The sequence below is a fragment of the Populus nigra genome, chromosome 17, assembly GCF_951802175.1.
Source record: "Populus nigra chromosome 17, ddPopNigr1.1, whole genome shotgun sequence".
Taxonomy (NCBI): Eukaryota; Viridiplantae; Streptophyta; class Magnoliopsida; order Malpighiales; family Salicaceae; genus Populus; species Populus nigra.
In genome coordinates this window covers 2,939,787-2,959,249 of record NC_084868.1, presented here as the reverse complement: position 1 = coordinate 2,959,249, position 19,463 = coordinate 2,939,787, and the positions used below count along the sequence as shown (strand labels likewise).

General features: G+C 32.1%; 1 protein-coding gene across 2 annotated transcripts; it reads right to left on the bottom strand.

Moving 5' to 3' along the window:
- Positions 1–906: 906 nt before the first annotated feature.
- LOC133677625 (sulfoquinovosyl transferase SQD2-like) lies at positions 907–8,277 on the bottom strand. 2 transcript variants are annotated; one of them, XM_062099737.1, is made up of 11 exons: positions 7,536–8,277; positions 5,011–5,077; positions 4,531–4,611; positions 3,400–3,517; positions 3,246–3,319; positions 3,065–3,120; positions 2,889–2,972; positions 2,642–2,729; positions 2,475–2,552; positions 1,857–1,913; positions 907–1,601 (listed from the first exon to the last, which is right to left on the bottom strand). In XM_062099737.1, exons 1-11 carry the CDS (start codon positions 7,618–7,620, stop codon positions 1,115–1,117), a joined length of 1,275 nt encoding a protein of 424 aa, XP_061955721.1. In that variant the 5' UTR covers positions 7,621–8,277; the 3' UTR covers positions 907–1,114. The 2 variants fall into 2 exon arrangements, with proteins under 2 accessions (XP_061955721.1, XP_061955720.1); XM_062099736.1 differs by having other exon boundaries at positions 4,531–4,601; positions 7,536–8,273.
- Between the last annotated feature and the right edge of the window lie 11,186 nt (positions 8,278–19,463).

The window sequence follows — 19,463 nt, the reverse complement described above, 5'->3', positions numbered from 1 at the left end:
TAACTAAGAAATACACTATATTAATTGAAATATAGGTTGTTTACCTTGTGTTTTCAACTAGAGAGTGGTGGTAGTTTGGTAGTCGCACCTTAGGGAGTGGTGGTAGTGCTATGGGAAACGAATTTGACGCTAAAATTGATGAGTGGAGGCTTAAAGATAGGGAGAGTGATTGTTTGGTGTGTTTTAGGGCTAAGGGCGATGGTTTTGATTGATTTTTTATTGAGAAAAACAGTGTGGACATTAGTTTTGAGAGAGAAAAAATGGGGAAAAGAAAACAAAGTTAAATTTCATGTTTTGTTGCAATTTATAATTGCAACGTTTAAATTGTAAGTTGTCATGATTTAGAATCGTGATTTTTTAAAAAGTCATGATTGTGAATCACATGTATAAACTTTAATATTTCACCAAATATTTTTTAAATTGTGTTATTCTACTATTATTTTTAATTTACTTTGCTAATTTTTTTAAAAAAAATCTACAATGTCTTGATAAGAAGAAACATCCTAAAAAATGTCAACTTCCTTTGCCTTAAAAACACAGCATTTGATGGCGCCTACAATGTCTTGCCAATGAGAAATTAAGATCCCATTAGCCTCTTGAAATTTTCTATAACTTACCTGAGACAGTAACCTTTCCCCAAAGAAATCTTGTAAATGTCCACAACACACGCCCACTTTATTTGATTGTAACTTGAATTGCCCCCGTCCTCATCTCGCCCTTCCTCTTATCTCTCTCATTCAAAAGACCTTCATTGACAAAGTTAAGGCCAAACCGTATGAGATGATATCCTCTGTTTTTTTCTCAGATTCCAGTGACTATTAATAACAAAGTTATGGCTACCACGGCATCTGCCTTGAGTTGTTATTATTACAATGTTTTGAATTCCATGGAGAGATTTCATCAGACTAAAAACTAACCAAATCATTTAATTGCACAAATGGCCATAACTGCAGAGTCCATATTATACAAATGAATCATGAATATATTACACAATCAATCTACCACAACTTTTGAGGGTTTTCTTGAAGCACTGGGAGTCTACTACCACAAGAAATCTCTCTCTCGTTTACCTTCGGAAAGAAAGCCTCTTCAGAAGAATGTTCACAACCTGCATTTAAACTTCTGGGATTGGAAAAAGACGTTTTACTAGCCACTGAATTGGTCTAAATAGCTGGGCTCTATTCTCGCGCCAGAACCAAATGGCTGCACTGTAATGTTCATTGCGTATTTTCTTTGTCGCTGCCTTCCAATCATACTTCTCCGTATCTTGACGTGCTGCCTTACCAATGGTTTCTCTTAGTTCTTGGTTATCCAACAAAGGCTCTAACTTGCTCAAGCAGTCATCAAGATCTCCTGGATTAAAGAGAAACCCAGTTTTGCCATCCAGTTCTGGAGGAATTATATCTGGGATTCCCCCAGCACGAGCACCCACTACAGGAATTCCTGAAGACATGGCCTCCAAAACAACAAGACCAAGTGTCTCGGATTCTGAAGGCATAACGAAAACATCCCCACTAGCGTATGCCTGAGAGAGCTCTTCTCCTCCCAACATCCCAGTAAATACAGCAGGCATGCCAGTAAACATCTTTTCCAACTCCTCCCTGAAAAGAAAGAATCCATGTTTCCTAAAATAAGATGCTTGGAATTGTCAAAACAATCTTTTTACAGGAGTAAATACGAATTTCATTGTCTAATTGTAATGGGAAAGTTTAGATATGGCTTAAAAGATCAATTTGAGAAATAACTTCAGTGGCAATTCAGTTCATAAAAATCAAATATTTGAAGCTGGTATGGGTCATAAATCATCACAAAGTATTTACTTCCCTTGAACTAATCTAAGTTTTAAAATGCAGTACCTGTATGGCCCATCTCCAATAATGGCAATTCTTGCTCCTGGAAGCCTATCCATAACCCTGTTAAACCAAATTCATCAAATTGCAAAGATGCAAAAAATAGTAGTCATATATTAGGAAGAATAGAGAGAAGAAATATGACTCTCTGTGCAAAACAGGGAGAGGGGAGTACTTGAGGAAAGAAATAAACTACAGGGAAAAAAAGACAGAAAGAATTATGATAGCTTAGTGAAGGAATTCCATCTCAAAATACTGCTAGTAACAATAAAAAGTACCAGTCTGGTCACAAAATCCTTATTGGATGCCCTTTAACTTTAAGGAAGATGTAATAGGCAGGATTAAAGGGGAAAAAAGAAAGAAAATTCTTGTTTATAGGAAAATGTCCTTGAGAGCATCTGATAGCAAAAGCTGTCAGACACTTTAGTTGCCAATTAACCATAGTCAATGAGATCAAAGCATACTGAGTCAGCTCTACCAGTGCTTTGATATTTGAACTTTTTAAGAAATGCTGGGTCTAAATTTGAAAAATGTATTAAGTTTTGCATCTAGTGATTTAGGAAAACAAATTTTCATTCATCAAAAAGAAAATAAAAAAAAAAGTGAGAAAGGATCATATGATACCTTTTGAGAAAATCCAAACTCTTCTCGACTCCAAGTCGTCCAACATGGACTATCAATGGTTTTTCAGGTTCACCATTGCTGTTTAGACCAAAAATATATGATGCTCTGATACATTTGAGATTCCTTGTCTAATGAACTGGTTGTCAAGGATGAGAGGATGGCCTTACCTTAATCTCATTCGCATTTCATGAGAGCGGAAACGGGGGTGGAAGCTCTCAGAATCAACACCCTTATTCCAAACACGAATCTTGTTAGCTGTAAACAAGGTATAACAATCAATTTAAAACACAGCTGTATGGACGCAGGAGCAAAATTTCATTGAAGCGATATCAGGAATAAAGCGCATTATGCACAAAAATTGACACTGGGAAAAGTCAAAAGCTAAGTAATCAGAAATTGGATGTTTATGTACACCTGCTGTCACCCTAGCTGCTTCAAGATCCCTCCCAATAGCAGCTGATGGCACTAGTGTGAGATCGGCTGCTCTGTGAAGAAATTCTGATGGAAAGGGCATACAAGTCATTATTGATAAAGTAATCAGCAGCCTGCAGAATTTCCAGAACTATGAGTACAAAATGCATAATACATACTTATGATCATCCACATGGGTTTCACCAGCCAGCTAAAAGTGTACCTTGGGATGTATCTGCAAATGAAAATAAGGAATTAAACTCGGTAAATAACCACTTGACACATCAAGGGAAATCTGGCATAAGAATTTGAAGCAACAGCATAAACATGTGTAGCACAAAGCCAGAAAGGCAAACTCACACAGGGACATGAGTGTGATAGGACATCACGATGGGGACACTCAACAGTTTTGCAATGGCAAGGGCACCAAAAACCTGCGATACAAGATTGTGACTGTCAGCCATGCTTATCCAATAAATAATAAAGATTTGTTTGCTTCAAAGGCAAACCTCACCATTATCCCAGGTGACGATGCATGTATTATGTCAGGCTTAAACCGTGCAACCTCTGAAATTATTCTTGGACTAAGTGCTAGAGAAAGGGGCACCTTCTGATACCAGGGGAAGGGGAAGCTGTAAAGAGGGAAAAGTTTAAGAACCATAAGGGGAGAGTTAAAATGTCAATGCTATTGATCAACTTGGAATAATGCCCAAGTTTCTAGATTACGCAGCTCAACCAAGAATATAATTAAAGCAAACCAAGATAGGCAAACAGAAAATATAACAAAGAATTTAGAAGAAAAAAATGATGGGAAATAATGACTACCATAACTTGACAATCATGCATGTAACCATAAAATAACCGTAAGGATGGTTGCAATCAGTGTTGTCAAAGGTGAAAGGCACTAAAAGACACCAAGCCTGTAATATGCCCAAGGCGATAGACGCATGCCTAGGCGTCTTCATCCATGCTTTCCTCTCCTTCACTTGAATCCTCCATTTCATGATTATAATCTAAATCCTCATCTCTCAAACCATACTACACTTGTATAGATGTGTTACCATACTACACTTGTATAGATGTGTTGTTCTCTGACTCCACTATTGAAAAAAGAAAGTGTGGCTGGTGTTTCTCTTCTAATTCTCCTTCATTGTCTATTTGTCTCCCACTTTAATCATTTTTTTAAATTTTTTTACCATAATCTTTGATTTTTACAAAAATATTCCAAAGTTATTTCTTGTGGTAAATTAAAAAAAAAATTGACAAATAGGTCAAAACATAAATCAATTAAAAAAAAAAAGGAAAAATCCAACAACAAAGGAAGAACTTCAAGCAAGCGCTAGCCTTAACGCCTTGCACCCACTCACAAGGCGCTTGCGCTTGCCTAGACGGCGCTTCATTGAAATCCAACGCCTGAGGCTAATAAAGGTGTAGAGGCCTCGCCTTGCCTTAAGCGCCTCAACATCTCTTAACAACACTGGCTGCAACACTAAATGACACTAAAATTGTTTAATGATCAATATTGCATAACCACAGTTCTGATGGGCTAAAACAATAAGCCCCCTTCAACTCGTCAATATATTAGGATATGATAATGTACAAGCCACAGGTAAAATGCACACTAGATAAAGGTTGTTGTAGCAACCTCCGTGATCCAATCAGTTTGGCTCCATAAAATTCCTGGGGCACTCCTTCATGTGTTGTCACAACCATCACCTGCACATTACTAAGGGAACTTGTTGATATTGTGAAGTGATAGAATTTTTACCAAAGAAAAAATAAAAAAAATTCAAAATCGATGTCTTTGTAGCTTAAACATGCCAAGCTGATTAGGCCGGAATTAACTAGAAAGATAATGACAAGCTATATCAAAATCTTTGCCGGTTCAACTCTAATTTCTTTTGAATCATTGTGTTCAGGGGTTTCAAAAATTTAAAGTACCATTCCCAACCTAAGTAAAAATGAATATTTGAGAATTAGGTTTTCTGATATAAAATCAGTGAACAAGCGATCCAGTCTCTATTCATGTTGCTCAAGTTATTAAGCCACATCAGTATGCATAGACCATAAAAAACAAAATAAAACCATAGTCATGTAGCACTCAAATCAAAGTATTATAAATCACCTCATCCCCCATTTCGCGTAAAAATCTGATGAAATTCTGGAACCGGTTTTTATACCCTGACACATACCTGTAAAACAAAAGGAAATAGTTGGTATTCAAAAAGTGCCCATTATTCAGTCTCAACTAACAAGCATAAATTGAAGATACCAAAAACAAAACAGAATCCCCATTAATGAGAAAAAACCTAAATATAGTGATAAAACACGTCAATATATGAAACATTTCTATGATGACATCCGCTCCTACAGGACAACTAAGCAAAGAAGACTGAACAACTAAGGAAGGCAGGCTCACTTACTGATACAGAAGAGAGAAAATAGGAGAAAGGAAGGACAAGTCACCGGAGTGCCACCATGGCTGTGATGACTACACACATCACACCAATGGAAAAAAAAAGGCTCAAAGCCCATTGGCTCATAGAAAGAAAAAAAAAAAGAAAAAAAAAAGACATATTTAGTCAAGCTGTTCAGCCAAAGGACCAACAAACAAGACCAAACAACCACCTATCCAGACAAATTGGTTGGGCAAAAGGATCTACGTTAAAAAAATTGAAAAGACTGAACATCAGTCTAGCTGTTTGACACACAAGAAGCCTTGATGACAAATCAAGCCTGAACAACAAAAGAAAATCTCTCCAGGACAGCTAAGCAAAACTTACTGAATAGCTACGGAAGGCAAGCTCAATTATTGAGAGAGGAGAGAGAAAAAGGAGAAAGGAAGGAAAAGTCACTGAAGCGCTGCTGTGGCTTTGATGACAACACGCATCAAACCAAAAGGATAATCTCACCAACACAAATTCAACGACACCAAAAAACATCATCAAAACCAGAGCCAAAACAAGCTCACGTAGCGAGACTTGTTCACATGTTGGCACGAATAATACAGGTGCCAGCTAATTTTTCTCTCTTTTCTCCAATTTAATCCCTAATTCTTCTACAACTCTCCACTTCAGTCCCTAAGTTTACTTGACCGGACAGCATGCAAGGCAGGAAGGGAGTATTTTTATGCTCTAGCATTGTCAGAATGGTGTTGCACAATAACATCTACCAGTGTTATGCAATGCACATCTAATTCCCTGACACACTCATTGTTAGTGCGGGGCTGCACAATTGCCTACTAGTGTTACGCCACGCATACCTAATTCTTCATGGCAGTGTTATTAGGGCAGGACGTACCTTTCTTGTCAATACACGCCTACCTGTTTCATTAATGATCAGTATGACACCTACATGAACAACTTGTTTTACAGGTTACTATGTGGTAATAAAGGTAATTATTTTTCATAATTATCCTAACACGATATATCTACAACTACACTCTCAACAAGACAAATTCATGTGATTGAGGTACGTAAATACCTTAGATCGCAAGGTAACAACAAGTCATGATACAATACCTAACACAACAATCATAACACATACCCTTATGTATTTTCGTTCTTCGCTGTATATTATTTTTCTCCTACTTTTATCAACCTAAGCGTTGAAGGGTCCCTATTCCAATAGAGGACTTGTTTGCAGGAGTTCATAAGCCACAAGACTAACAAAAAAAAATCCCGCCAAAACCCGTTGCACTAGTCATGGAAAGGCCCTACTTCATCAATTTGTTACAAGTAGTTATATTTACCACCTCTAATATTTAGCTTCTACCCTCCCAACTTAGAGTTGGCAAAACAAGTTCTAAAACAAAGGGGTTAACAAGTTATATCGTATACCATAAAAGTCTTCGGTAATGAAAATCTGGAATGTGTGATCGAGTAACATTCAACCAGAAAAGAAGTAGTGACGATTGCAATCAGTGACAAAATGCTCCATATGGTGAAATACGCCAGTCAAGCAAGCACTTCCCAGAAACGATTAGTTTCTTAGACACTAAATAACAGAATAAAATATAAAAGGTAGACGTCTACTAGGTGACCCGTTAAAGTCCAAGTATGCAATTATAGCTAGTGAGTTTCTATAAGCAGAATACTAAATGAACTCCACGATATGCATTGAGCTAAATAAACCACAGGCCACGGGAAGTTACAACAATAAATTCTTCAAAATAAACGTAGACATATGACAAAGCCAACCAATTACGACATGTGAAGTAATTATATTCACAAGAAAACAAAAGGCCGCTAAAGAGAAGCCATAAAACACAGATGCATATGTTTAATCAACCGAGGTAATGGAACAACGGAACAATCACCTAACTAGATTCAAACTTCACAACATTGGCAGTTAGCAGAACCTATGACATAGTCATAAAAATCGCAATGGCAACTAGAGCTAACTATTTTTAGTAATCAAACAGCATGACTTGAAACCAAAAAAAAAAAAAAAAGCAGATGTGAACAGGAAAACAAAATGAAAATCATAACGTGAAATTGTCACAGTCGTTTCATCAAACACAAAGCAATCAAAGAAACTCAAAGTCAACGTCAGCTTCGAACATCAAAAATTAATCAAACAATGCAAGAAACTAGCACTAAGCCCATGATTTTTCAAGAAATTGAAATCAACAAAGTAGTCAAGACTCACGCAAATGGAGAAGGCTCAACAAAAAGAGCAATACGTCGTGGCCTCGAAATGGTCTCATAATCAAGGAAAGGAGGATTCTCCTCATCTTCTCTAACTTCACCGCGAGTCATATTGTTGTCACTTTTAGCTCTAACAAGAAACACCCTTTATGTCTTTCACCTTTTTTAGCCTCCTAAACTCAGTAAAAATACTTTCTTTGCAAGAAAGACTAGTAGGTTGCGGTTCAAAAGAAGAAACTTTTGAAACTTCAAGAGAAACAACAAGTGGGTACAAGAAAGAAGAGGAGGATGACGCAGAAGGAGAAGAAGAATAAGTGGTGGTACATAAAAAATGAGGAGAGAGAGTATGATTTATAGAGAGAGAAGTAGAAAGTGTGACGATGAGGGAGTAATTTAGCTGGTGGAGTAGCGAGTTGGATTTTGTAGATTGATTAATACAGTGAATTAGAGAAGGAATAATTTTCATTCTCGAAAGGAATCTTGAAGGGGTATGACTATGAGGGAAATAACAATATCACATTATCAATGAATATTCCCTATCACAGGAGGGACTCTCCCCCGTCATTGAGGTATCAATGGAAGAATATGTAAAGGCATATGCTTTCAGCTAATTGAGAACAGATGCTTATCTGTGATGGCTATGGTTTTTGCCCCTCTTTCTTTGCTATTATTGCAGATTTTTCACTTCTTCCCTGCCCAAAGAAGGATATACACAAGCCCTTTTTTATATATTCCTATTTTTAAGAGAGGGAAGAAGAAAATGTTTTATTCCCAATTTGTTTATGTCATCAAATTAATAGCTTAACTGGTTAAGATTATCTGAAAAGAATAGGAATCGAATCTTCTTAGGTTAGGAGACAATCTCTTTACGAGATTAAAGGGAGAATTAACCAAAGGTAGTGAGTTCTTGAAAATGATTAATTCGGTGTGACTGTGACATAGGACAAGACTCATTTGACCTAACATTTGAAGTTTGAGACTTGCCATTAGTTTTTTTTAATGTAATATTCACGTGTGTTTAGTAATTTGGTATAGATTGTTTTATTTAAAGTGTTTTTGAATTGAAAATATATAAAAATAATGATTTTTCATGTTTTTGTTTTTATTTTTTACTTTAACACATTAAAAGCATTCAAGAGCACTTCAAATATATTAATTCAACCATCTAGTAGGTGGTCCGATGATAAGAGCTCAAATTAAAGAGTTTACTCCATGTATGGTTTTAAGTTCGAGCCTATAAGGTTACTAGTATAACGGTCATTGGAGGCTTACATAACTTTTAACTTCAGAGCCTGTAGGATTAGTCGAGATACATGCAAACTGACCCAAGATACCCACGTTAATAAATATAAATATAAATATATATGTTAATTTAATATTTTTTAAAAATAAAAAAGATTTAAAAAACACTTTGATAACAACCTAAACCGCAATAACAAATACACCCTTAATTTTATTAATATATTTCATCACACACGCTAAGCTAAGCTAAGCTAAGCTAAGCTATCTCTAGAGAATGTAAAGGTGAATACATAAGAGATTAAATTAATTGAATAAAAAAAATATAATGGTAATATTGACTAGTGCTCTCTAGTTGTTCTAACAATTAAGGAGATATGTTAATTTCCTTGATTTTTTGAATTTAAACCTATTGTTCCTAGTAGAATTTATTGAATGTCTCAAATACATCATGTTAATCTAAAAAATATATCTAAAAAATCTATGTTAAAACATAAACTATACAAAAAATACATATCACCATCAAATAAAAAAAAAAAACTTGTGTGGTCCGAAAACATAACATCACCATCATTATTCATTCACATTTACAGCAAAACTACAAACCACATACAGAAAAAGAAATCTTAAAAAACAAGATTTCACTTTTGTGTTTATAGTTGTGTCCCAAAATCTAATTATAATCAGAATGTTTCACTTTCTCTTTGTGTAGACAACCCTCCTCTGATATAAAGTAAACATCATCCAACTATTTAGGTGGTGGTCCAGTGATACAAACTTAGAACCAAAAAGTTTATTTTCTCTATGATCTTAGGTTCGAACTTTGTGGTTACTCCTATGATGGCTACTAGAAGCTTACATGGTCGTTAACTTAAGGCCCGTGGAATTAGTCGAGGTGCGTGCAAGCTGGCCTGGATATCTACATTAAACTAAAAAAATAAAAATAAAAAGTTAATATGATCCTCTACTCTGGTTCTTTACTTGTACTAATAATGCAAAATTTATCATCTATGCAACAATACCGTCGCATTTTTGTTTAAGTTTGGAAACATGGTGCAAATCATGGTTTTTTAAATTTTAAAATATTTTTTTGTTAAAAATTTTAAATTTTAAAATTGTTTTGACGTGTTAATATTAAAAATAATTTTTAAAAATTAATAAAAAAATATTATTAAATTATAACAATTTCAAACCGGACATTTGATTCATGCATGACCTCCTTGATTGTCCACTGTTCTTCCAGTTGGATTTGTGTGGCCACGTGGATACAGGAGTAATAAATGTCAACATAAAATTGTTTGTCGTTTTATTCGACAAATATATGGTTATTTGGACAGGCAGGGCGGGCCAAGGAGTGGACAACGTGATCATCCATTTCGATTTCAGACAGCTAATATGTTTTCAAGAGGTGGCGTTTACTGTGCTTTCTCGTGATTAAAATAATGCTTCTTTTACAGCTTGGACATGAACGTACAATATCATTCCTTTTCTCTCTCTAAAAATGTTGTTCAAATGGATTTCTCATGGAGAAATGTCGAATAAAGAAGAAATTTGGAAATAAATATTTGATTACAAGTATGAGTTTTTACTCTATAGTAAACTAAGTGAAAATTATAATAAATAAGTTTTTAATTTTTTTATGTAGATATTTATAAAATTAAAAGATAATACTTGTCACTTAATTATCTGTAATTTAGAATTTAGTTTGTCAGTAAAATTAATTTTTTATGAAGTTAATTTCTTTTAATTTTTTTAAATAATTTTGATATTTATAACTATTGGGATAAAACTAAATAATAACTATTCAGTTTGATTAAAAATATAGTTATGTTATTAACAATCATATAATTTTATTAAAACGTTTCAAGTTTATATAAATATGTTATTACACGTATTTTATATCAATAAGTTTATATAAATATGATAAAAAAACATATATTTTTTTCTTTTTCTTTTATATTTATTGTTTAGAAGTTTAAAGAGTTTAGTTGTATTTTGGAGAGATGTTGTGTTATGATAAAACTAAATATATAAATATGTTATTGCATATAGAGAAATGATATATAAAAAAACAAACGCATTTTTATTCCTTTTATCTTTTCTTTTATTTTGTTTAGAGGTTTAGAGAACTTTTATCTTAAAAATATTAATTATTTGTGAAACAAATAATATCTTAAAAATAATATTTTCAGTACTCCTTTAAATCAATTACTAACAAAAACTGCCTTTTAGCCCATGCATATCTCAAAACAGTCTCACTTTTGTCTTGTGGAGGTGACTGATAGGTTTAGTAATCCAATGTAAATATACCATTTTATAAGAATTTAGATAGAATATAGATTTCCTAGTGGGGGCTTCGTAACAAGTCGTCTCTTTCATTTTTAAGATAAAAAAAGGGGAAAGCTGCTCTCTCATCATCCATTTTATTTCACATCTTTACGTAATCTCTTGCTTCTGGACGATGATCTTTGAACATTTTAAGTTGATGTGACCTTCAAGAAAAGAGTCTATTTTTATATTCTCCTGGAAACGCGCGATTCAAATTAAATTTTATAAAATTTTAATTTTTTTTATTAAAATTATTCTTTATATATATTTTGATTCATTTTAATATGTTGATTTTAAAAATAATTTTTTAAAAATAAAAATTATTATTTTAATATATTTCTGTATAAAAAATACTTTAAAAACTAATCACAACCACACTTCCAAACATATAAATCAATTAGAAATCAATTGTAAACTATTAATAGAAATGGTAGAAGGCTGTTACCTATCAATTTTTATATCCAACTTGCATCAAAATCTGAGGATCATTGTAAATGCCACTGAATATACTCTTAATGTTATTTTTGTGCTCAACAGGGGGATCATGCAATAGCTAATAATTAATGTAAAAAAAAAAAACCTATTATTATACTGATCCAATAGCTAAAGAGAACTTTATACAAGTTCATGACCCAGGTTGATTTTCTCAGTGATGCGTGTTTAATTAACTAATGGAGATTTGCTGGCGCAAAAGTTTGAATAATCTCATGGGACATGGTTGGTTTTCCTTGAAAGGAACTTCAAATTGAGTTTTAGTTTGCTAGCTCCACTCGGGTTGGATATTTTCGGTTCGATTTAGTTTTAAATTGAAAATATAATGATTTTAAATCTTAAAAAATAACTATACTAAATTTAATTTATTTAATTTAAATTAAAATTAGTTCAAACTAAATAATTTTAATTTGGTACATTCTAGTTCGATTTATATTATTAAAAAGCCAAAATAACACATAAATGATCTTGCATTGAAAATAATCTTGCAGTTAATGGCAGCATCATCTTTTTTTTTTCCTGATTTTCACAAAAACCCCACAAAAAATCATAAAAATTCAATATTTAACCTTAAGACAAACAAAAAAAACACATATTATTGAGCTTGTGAGCTTGTGGGTTGGACTTATCAATAATATTATTGGTTATTATTGATAAATCAAAAAACACTGATGGGTGCTCCACTCGTCTTGGAGTTGCCTGCAGACCTTGATTAGATCCAAAGGGTGAGTGGAGCACCCAATAACTACTGATGCAATACCTTCTTCAACAAAACTCTTCACACTCATCGTATGATTGATCAGTTTGATAAATTTAAAGTTTTCATGTTACCAGTTGGATTTCAGGTGAAAATTGAGGCTAAAAGCAATGGAAAAAGAATGGGGGATGTTTTGTCCTGGAGATATGTATAAAAATAGGAAAAACAAGAGAGAAAGAGAGAGATTGAGATCCTGGGAGTGAGAGAAAGACAAATAGAGTCTTGGAGTATATCCTGGGTTTTTTTAACTTTATTTAGTTTAGTTCGAATGGTTTAATTTGGTTTGGTTTATTCAGTTTTAGTTTTTTAAAATCAAACTGAAGTGAAATTTTTTTAAAAATTTCTAGTTAGTTTAATCAAATTCTTTTTATAATTTAATTTTTTTAATTATAATTTTCTCAGTTTAATAAGTTTTTTTTCATCTTATCTTTAACTTTACTTGTCCTCCACTCATTTGGGGGGAAGGAATATAAAGGGCTAGCCTGGGAATTTTTGTTAAGGGCAAACCTTAATGTTATATCTCAACTATAGACACTCTTAATTTTGCCACCAAACATTTTCTTATATCATTTTTACCCTTAATTCTTTTAAAAAAATCTCAATCAAGGACTCCATCTATTTTTAAACTGTTTTTTAATCCAAATTGTACTTTAAAAAATTATTTTATAGAAAATTTAATGTTTTTAAATAAATGATCTTAATGGAAATCCTAATTGAGGAATCAAAATAGTTTAAGGTAAAATTGATATAAAAAATAGTTTAAGACAAAATTGATATTAAGGATGTATTTGATTTTGATCTTTTTTAATAATTTAATGTATTCTCTCACCGTTGTTTCATATGAAATCCTTTTGTTAGGCTGGCAATCCATGTGATTTTGTTTTCCCTAATTGACATAAAGTTTGAACTTAAATTCCTAATCATAGTTTTCAGAATTGACCCGGTTCAAGATCTAGGTTTTGAATTTTAATCGCGTTACCGGATCGTCCGAGTCAAATTTTTTAAAATTAAAATAACATTGTTTTAGTAAAAAAAACAAAAGTCAACGGGTTGCAACTGAGTTTTTGACCGGGTCTTGACAAGTCAATCGAATCAACCCGCCGGGTGAACTGGGTCACACCAGGTTTTTCCTTCCCCTATTTTTTTTCAACCCGGCCCAATTCCAGCCCCGAGTCAGCCGAGTCCCAGGTTAACCTACCAGGCCAGACCGGGTTTCAAAACTATATTTCTAAGGAAACTATATAAGTTTGGATAAGTGAAATTGTTCATGATGTTAATAAAATTTTGTTAAAATATAATGGCTTGTTTGATATTTATTGTATTTGTGATATGTTGCATTGTTAAATGAACGTAACATTAGTAAAAGTAGTGTCTAGAATAACTCGTAGTTATATTTGTAAGAACTTGTACTAAGTTAATTATAAAAATGGTGACCTTTACAATAAACTATTTTGCTTTTGATTAAAATTAAGGTTACCTTGCTTTGTTTTATAAGCAAACCGATTTTCTTTTAAAGTATCATGTGTCTTGGTTTCAAAGTAATCAAAATAGAACTTAGACCTAGTTTGGCTATGTAGCTAAGCAACATTTTTATAAAAATTTTATTTTTTTGTTTTGTATTATTATTTTTTGTATTTTTAAATTATTTTGATATAGTGATATTAAAAATATTTTTTTAAAAAAATATCATTTTAATGCATTTTCAAGTAAAAAGCATTTTGAAAAACATTATTTCGATACATTTCAAATACTATTTTAATGTTTTTAAAGCACAATACTATCAATACACTAAGATTATCATGTCTTGAAATTCAAGCACTTATCAATTCTAGTTTTTTTAAAGGAGAAACCTATAAATATATCTTACTATATTTTGTAGAATTTTAAGAGATAACAATCTTATCTTATGTATATAATTTAGAAACTGTACAAATATATACAGGATAGAAATTATGCACCAAGAAAAGCATATCTTGCCTATGATTTCTTTTATGATCATTGTCATGACTATATACTAATAATAAAGACACAATCATATATAATAAGGGAACACATAATTTATTCTAGGCAATGATATAATGGTAGAGATCTTCAGAATATCTTTAATATCTTCAATACTCCCCCTCAAGCTGGATCAAGCGGATTGGTAGATCCGAGTTTGCTTAATAATCGATGAAATTGAGTAGATGGTAAAACTTTGGTGAGTACATCGACTAGTTGATCATGAGAACATACATGCTGAGGTTGGATGAATTTAGCTTGAACTTGTTGATGAATGTAATGACAATCCACTTCAATATGCTTGGTGCGTTCATGAAACACCGAGTTAGATGCAATATGCTTAGCAGCTTGATTATCACAAAACAATTGCATAGGAGTAACATGAGGAAATCTCAAATCTGCAAGGAAGTTTTTAAGCCAAAACAGTTCACAAATAATAGAGGTCATAACACGATATTCTGCTTTAGCACTTGAGCAAGCTGCTACAAGTTGTTTTTTTTTCTTTTCCAAAATACCAAATTACCACCAACAAACATTAAATATCTTGTGGTAGATCGACGATCGAGATAATTTCTTGCCCAATTAGAATCAAAGTAGCCCATAATGTTAGTATGGCCATTGCAAGTCATAACAGTTTCACGGTCAATTGTCCCTTTGAGATATTGTAAGATACGGTTAACCATACCAAGATGTTGAATAGTGGGAGTATGTATATATTGACTAATGAGGTTGACAACAAATGTAATATCTGGTCGCATGATTGTTAAGTAAATTAACTTACCAACAATCTTTTGATAGTGATTGTAAGAAGCAAGAGGTTCACTAGAAGAATCCAGTGTTAATTTGATGTCTAAAAGAGTTACAAAAGGCTTAGTATCCAACATCTCAGCATCCTGCAATAAATTAACAACATACTTGCGTTGATTTAGAAAGAGTCCTTTACTGGAAGTTGCCATTTCAATACCTAAAAAATACTTCAAAAAGTCAAGATCTTTAATCATGAATTGTTGTTGAAAAGCTTCTTAAGCGGAGTTATTGAATCACCATTATTCCTAGTTATAATAAGATTATCCATATAGATGAGCACAACTAGCTTAAGAGTTGAACCAAGCTGAATAAACAAGGAAGAATCTGTAGAACTTCTTATAAAACTAAGAACTTTAAGAACAACACTTAATTTTACATGCCAAGCCCGAGGACTTTGTTTTAAGCCATAAATAGATTTATGAAGTTTGCAAACTAGGTGAGGTCATATTGAACAGAGAAGCCAAATGTGCACTTATTTTGTCGACATATATCAGACATTTGTGACACTTTTTGACATAATTAATATAGTTTATTTCCATGTCAACCAAATGTATCTGGATTGTTGCATTTGTTTTACCATTATATGCTAATTAGCATGAGTTGTATAGATTCCCTCATGGATTTCTTGTAATGCTTATTTAGCTTCTTTTTTATTCAAACACCTTAGAAAAGTTCCATCGAATAACCTTTTATACAAGATTTCACCATTTAAATAATAATCCATTGCCATTTTCCTCAAAGTTTTTGCATCCATTTTGGAGACTCTATGAGGGTCTTCCTGGTGTTGGATAAACTTTTTAATGTCACTATACTATGGTTTTTCATCTATTATCTCTTCGAGTGAGCAACAATGAGCTTGAAAATTTTTGACTTCAATGTTTATTGGTTGAATTCTACTCCCAATATTGATCCGTTTCATTGAGGCTATGGTAGCCAAGACATCAACAAATTGATTTTTGTCTCTACCTATATGAGTGAATTTTATATCTTCGAACTCACTAGCCAACTTTGAGAGATAATCTTGGTATAACTTCAATTTATCATCCTTAGCTTACCATTCTCCTTTTACCCGGTAGATAATTAACATTGAATCTCTATAAACATCAAGCTTTTCAACATCCAGCTCTAAAGTAAATTATAAATGGATGATACAAGCTTCATATTTGGTGGTTTTGGTGCATTCAAACTACAATCTCACTAAAACAAGATACTACTTCTTTTCTAAGGAAATTATTACTGTTATATCCCCATTCCCTAATACATTCACAACTCCATCAAAATACATGGTTCACCAATCATCCATTCTACCATCATTCTTAACTGCTATCACTTCTTTATCGGGAAGATAAAAATTTAGTGGCTCATAGTCTTTTACATAATTATTTGCTAAATGATCAACAATTGCGCTACCCTTTTACGACCTTCCTTGTCATATAGATGATATCATATTCTGCCAATAACACTAGCCTTTTTGCACTCCAAACTAAAGCACGATCATTCAAATTTTTGCTCAAGTAATAAATTGTTTGTTCTCTCCTCTCATATTGATTATGTTGGTCCAACACACACCTTATAGTTGTTTTCATCACTGTCATGTATAGGATCAAAGGTCTTCCTGGCATAGGGGATGTGATAACCCAATTCTAGGTTATTCCTCAAAAATTAATTTTTTTTCAAACTAAAAAATCAAAAAATAATAATAAAGGCTGGTAACATGGAGAAAGCAAACCAGGGAATCAAGCTGCAATTTTGGATGAAATTTTAAGGCCTAATTGTACCCCATTATGCCCAAATTAGAGAGAAAATGCAAATTCAAGGTGAAATTAAATGATTATTGGATGAATTTGCATAAATATTAAGTCCAAGGACATAATGAAATTTTTAATAAGCCAATTTGATTTAATCATGGTCCAAATTGAATTTTAATTATGTTTAAGAATTAATTTGGGTCCCATTGAAGGATTAATTAAGTGCAAGGACTTAATTGTACTTTAAATGGGTCAAATTAATTTTATTTAGGGATTAATTGGTGAAAATTAAGTGTGGGAGCTAATTTAGGCTTAATTGAGAATATTGAAATTTTAAGAGACCAAATTTAATTTTTACCAAGTTAATTGATTGAAATCAGGGATAAAATTGAAGAAATTCACAGCCAATGATCAATCTGCAAAAAGCGTCAGACTATAGGGGCTCAATTGATAAAAATCGAGGGTGAAATTGAAGAAATTGAAAGTTTAATGGTCAATTAGGGGTTAAATTGCATAAATTCGAGATCAAGGATCAAATTACAAAAGGCGCGTAAATCCGGGGCTGACGTTGAAGTTCCACAAGGGTCTAATTGCATTAAATCAAAAGTTTAGGGTCAATTAGGGGTTCAATTGAAACCAACCAAAAGCTGAAAGACTAAATTGAAAATCAGCAAAAATCCCTAATTCAATCCAAAACAGCGCCGTTTTGAATATGTATATATATAAAAAAGAGGACTAAATGACGTATCCTCTTTTTATTGATTTGAGGTAAATCCTCTTCAATAAGGAGATCTTTGTCTTTAGAAACTCAAGACAAATCCCTTCGTAAGGATTTCTCTACTTTATCATGCTAAAATCTAACCATTTTAAGATCGAAATTTTAATATTGTATTTATTTCTATTTTGTATCTTTAACACTTGATGATATACTTCAAAGTGTAATTTTATACCTTTAAATATTAAAGTATACAAGTAGTTTCTAACATTTATTTTTGTCAATTCATTCAATTTAATATATGGAATATGCATTACAATGTAAAATTCACATCCTATGTATTAATTAAACAAATTAATTTATGTGGTGTTTTTGAAATTTAGGTCAAATACTAATGGATAATCACAAACTTATTATGATACATATTAATTGATTTTTATATTTTTTAAATTAGGATGAAAACACAACTTGTTTTTTTTTATAAAATATGCATGAAAAGTTTTAGAATTTGGCAGTATACACACAAATAAAAACATATTTTTATATTTTTTAAATAAGAGATTTTTTTTGTATTTTTCTGAAATTTTAAAGAAAAACATATATATTTAATACCGGGTTAGTATCTTATAGTTAAGTTTACAACCCAAATATTAAATGAAATGGTTGAAAAATATGCAAGGGATCCACAAATAATTTTAGAATTTTTGAAAATCATTTGGGGTTTGTTTAGCAAAATAAGAAAAAAATTTCAGCAAAGAAAACTATCAAAAATTTGTTAGGACATATTTGTCAAACACGTCCTAAGAATTAAAATGTATTTTTTTCTGATTAAAATGTATTTTTTTCTTTGTAAAATTTTGCACAACCGAATACTACTTTAGGCTCATAATGGACTCAGCCCAGCCACGAGAGCTGGGCTTCCCAACCCAAAGCCTTAAAGCTCCAAAACAAAGCCCATACTAAAAAAAAGATCAAATAAGATTTTTGTTTGAAATTATACTAAGAACACGATGAACAAGAAGAAGAACCTAGAAACCAAGTTGAAAATTTCAACCAAATCTTGTCAAATAAAAGGCATAGAAACATTAAGTATGGAACAATGAAACATAAGGTGCATTATGCAAGAAAAACAAACTAAGAATGACTTAAAATTGAACCTGACATTTATGAACACAAACTTGGATATTCAAAATTAAAAAGGATCGATTAGTAAAAATCAAGCTTCTAATGAACATATTGATGGCAAAGAATAATCATACATAGATCCCAATTTGAATTTAGGTATATAAGGCAAGCCAAAACACTGATTTGTGAGAAATTAGAATTTGTAACTTAAGAACATTCAAAGAAAGAAACCCAAAAATTTCTAGAAATTGCCCAAAACTACCTGATCATAGAAAAAAGCATAAAACTAGAAAAAAAGACTTAAGCATTGTAACTATAGCTTAGAGACGTTACACACAACTTACTTGAAAGAATAGAAACAACAAGAAACTTCAAAAACAACAATCAAAACCTATTATCTACAGCAAGTCAAAAATGTATTCTCTTAAGTATAAATATTTTTTCTATGATCATTTCATTTGTTTCTAAACTCAAACCTCATGCTTGCAACTTCAAACAAACATAACAAGCTACTTAAAACAGCCTAATCAACAACAACATCATACTTCAAAATATCCATATCTACATTATTGATTAACTAAATATTAAAGTATGCAAAACAACATTTTATACAAACATTTATCACTCCATTCTCATCTCTTAAACATTAAACAAGGCATCAAACAAACTTGAGCATGCACAAACTAACTTCTAAGGTATGATTAAATTACTTTAAAT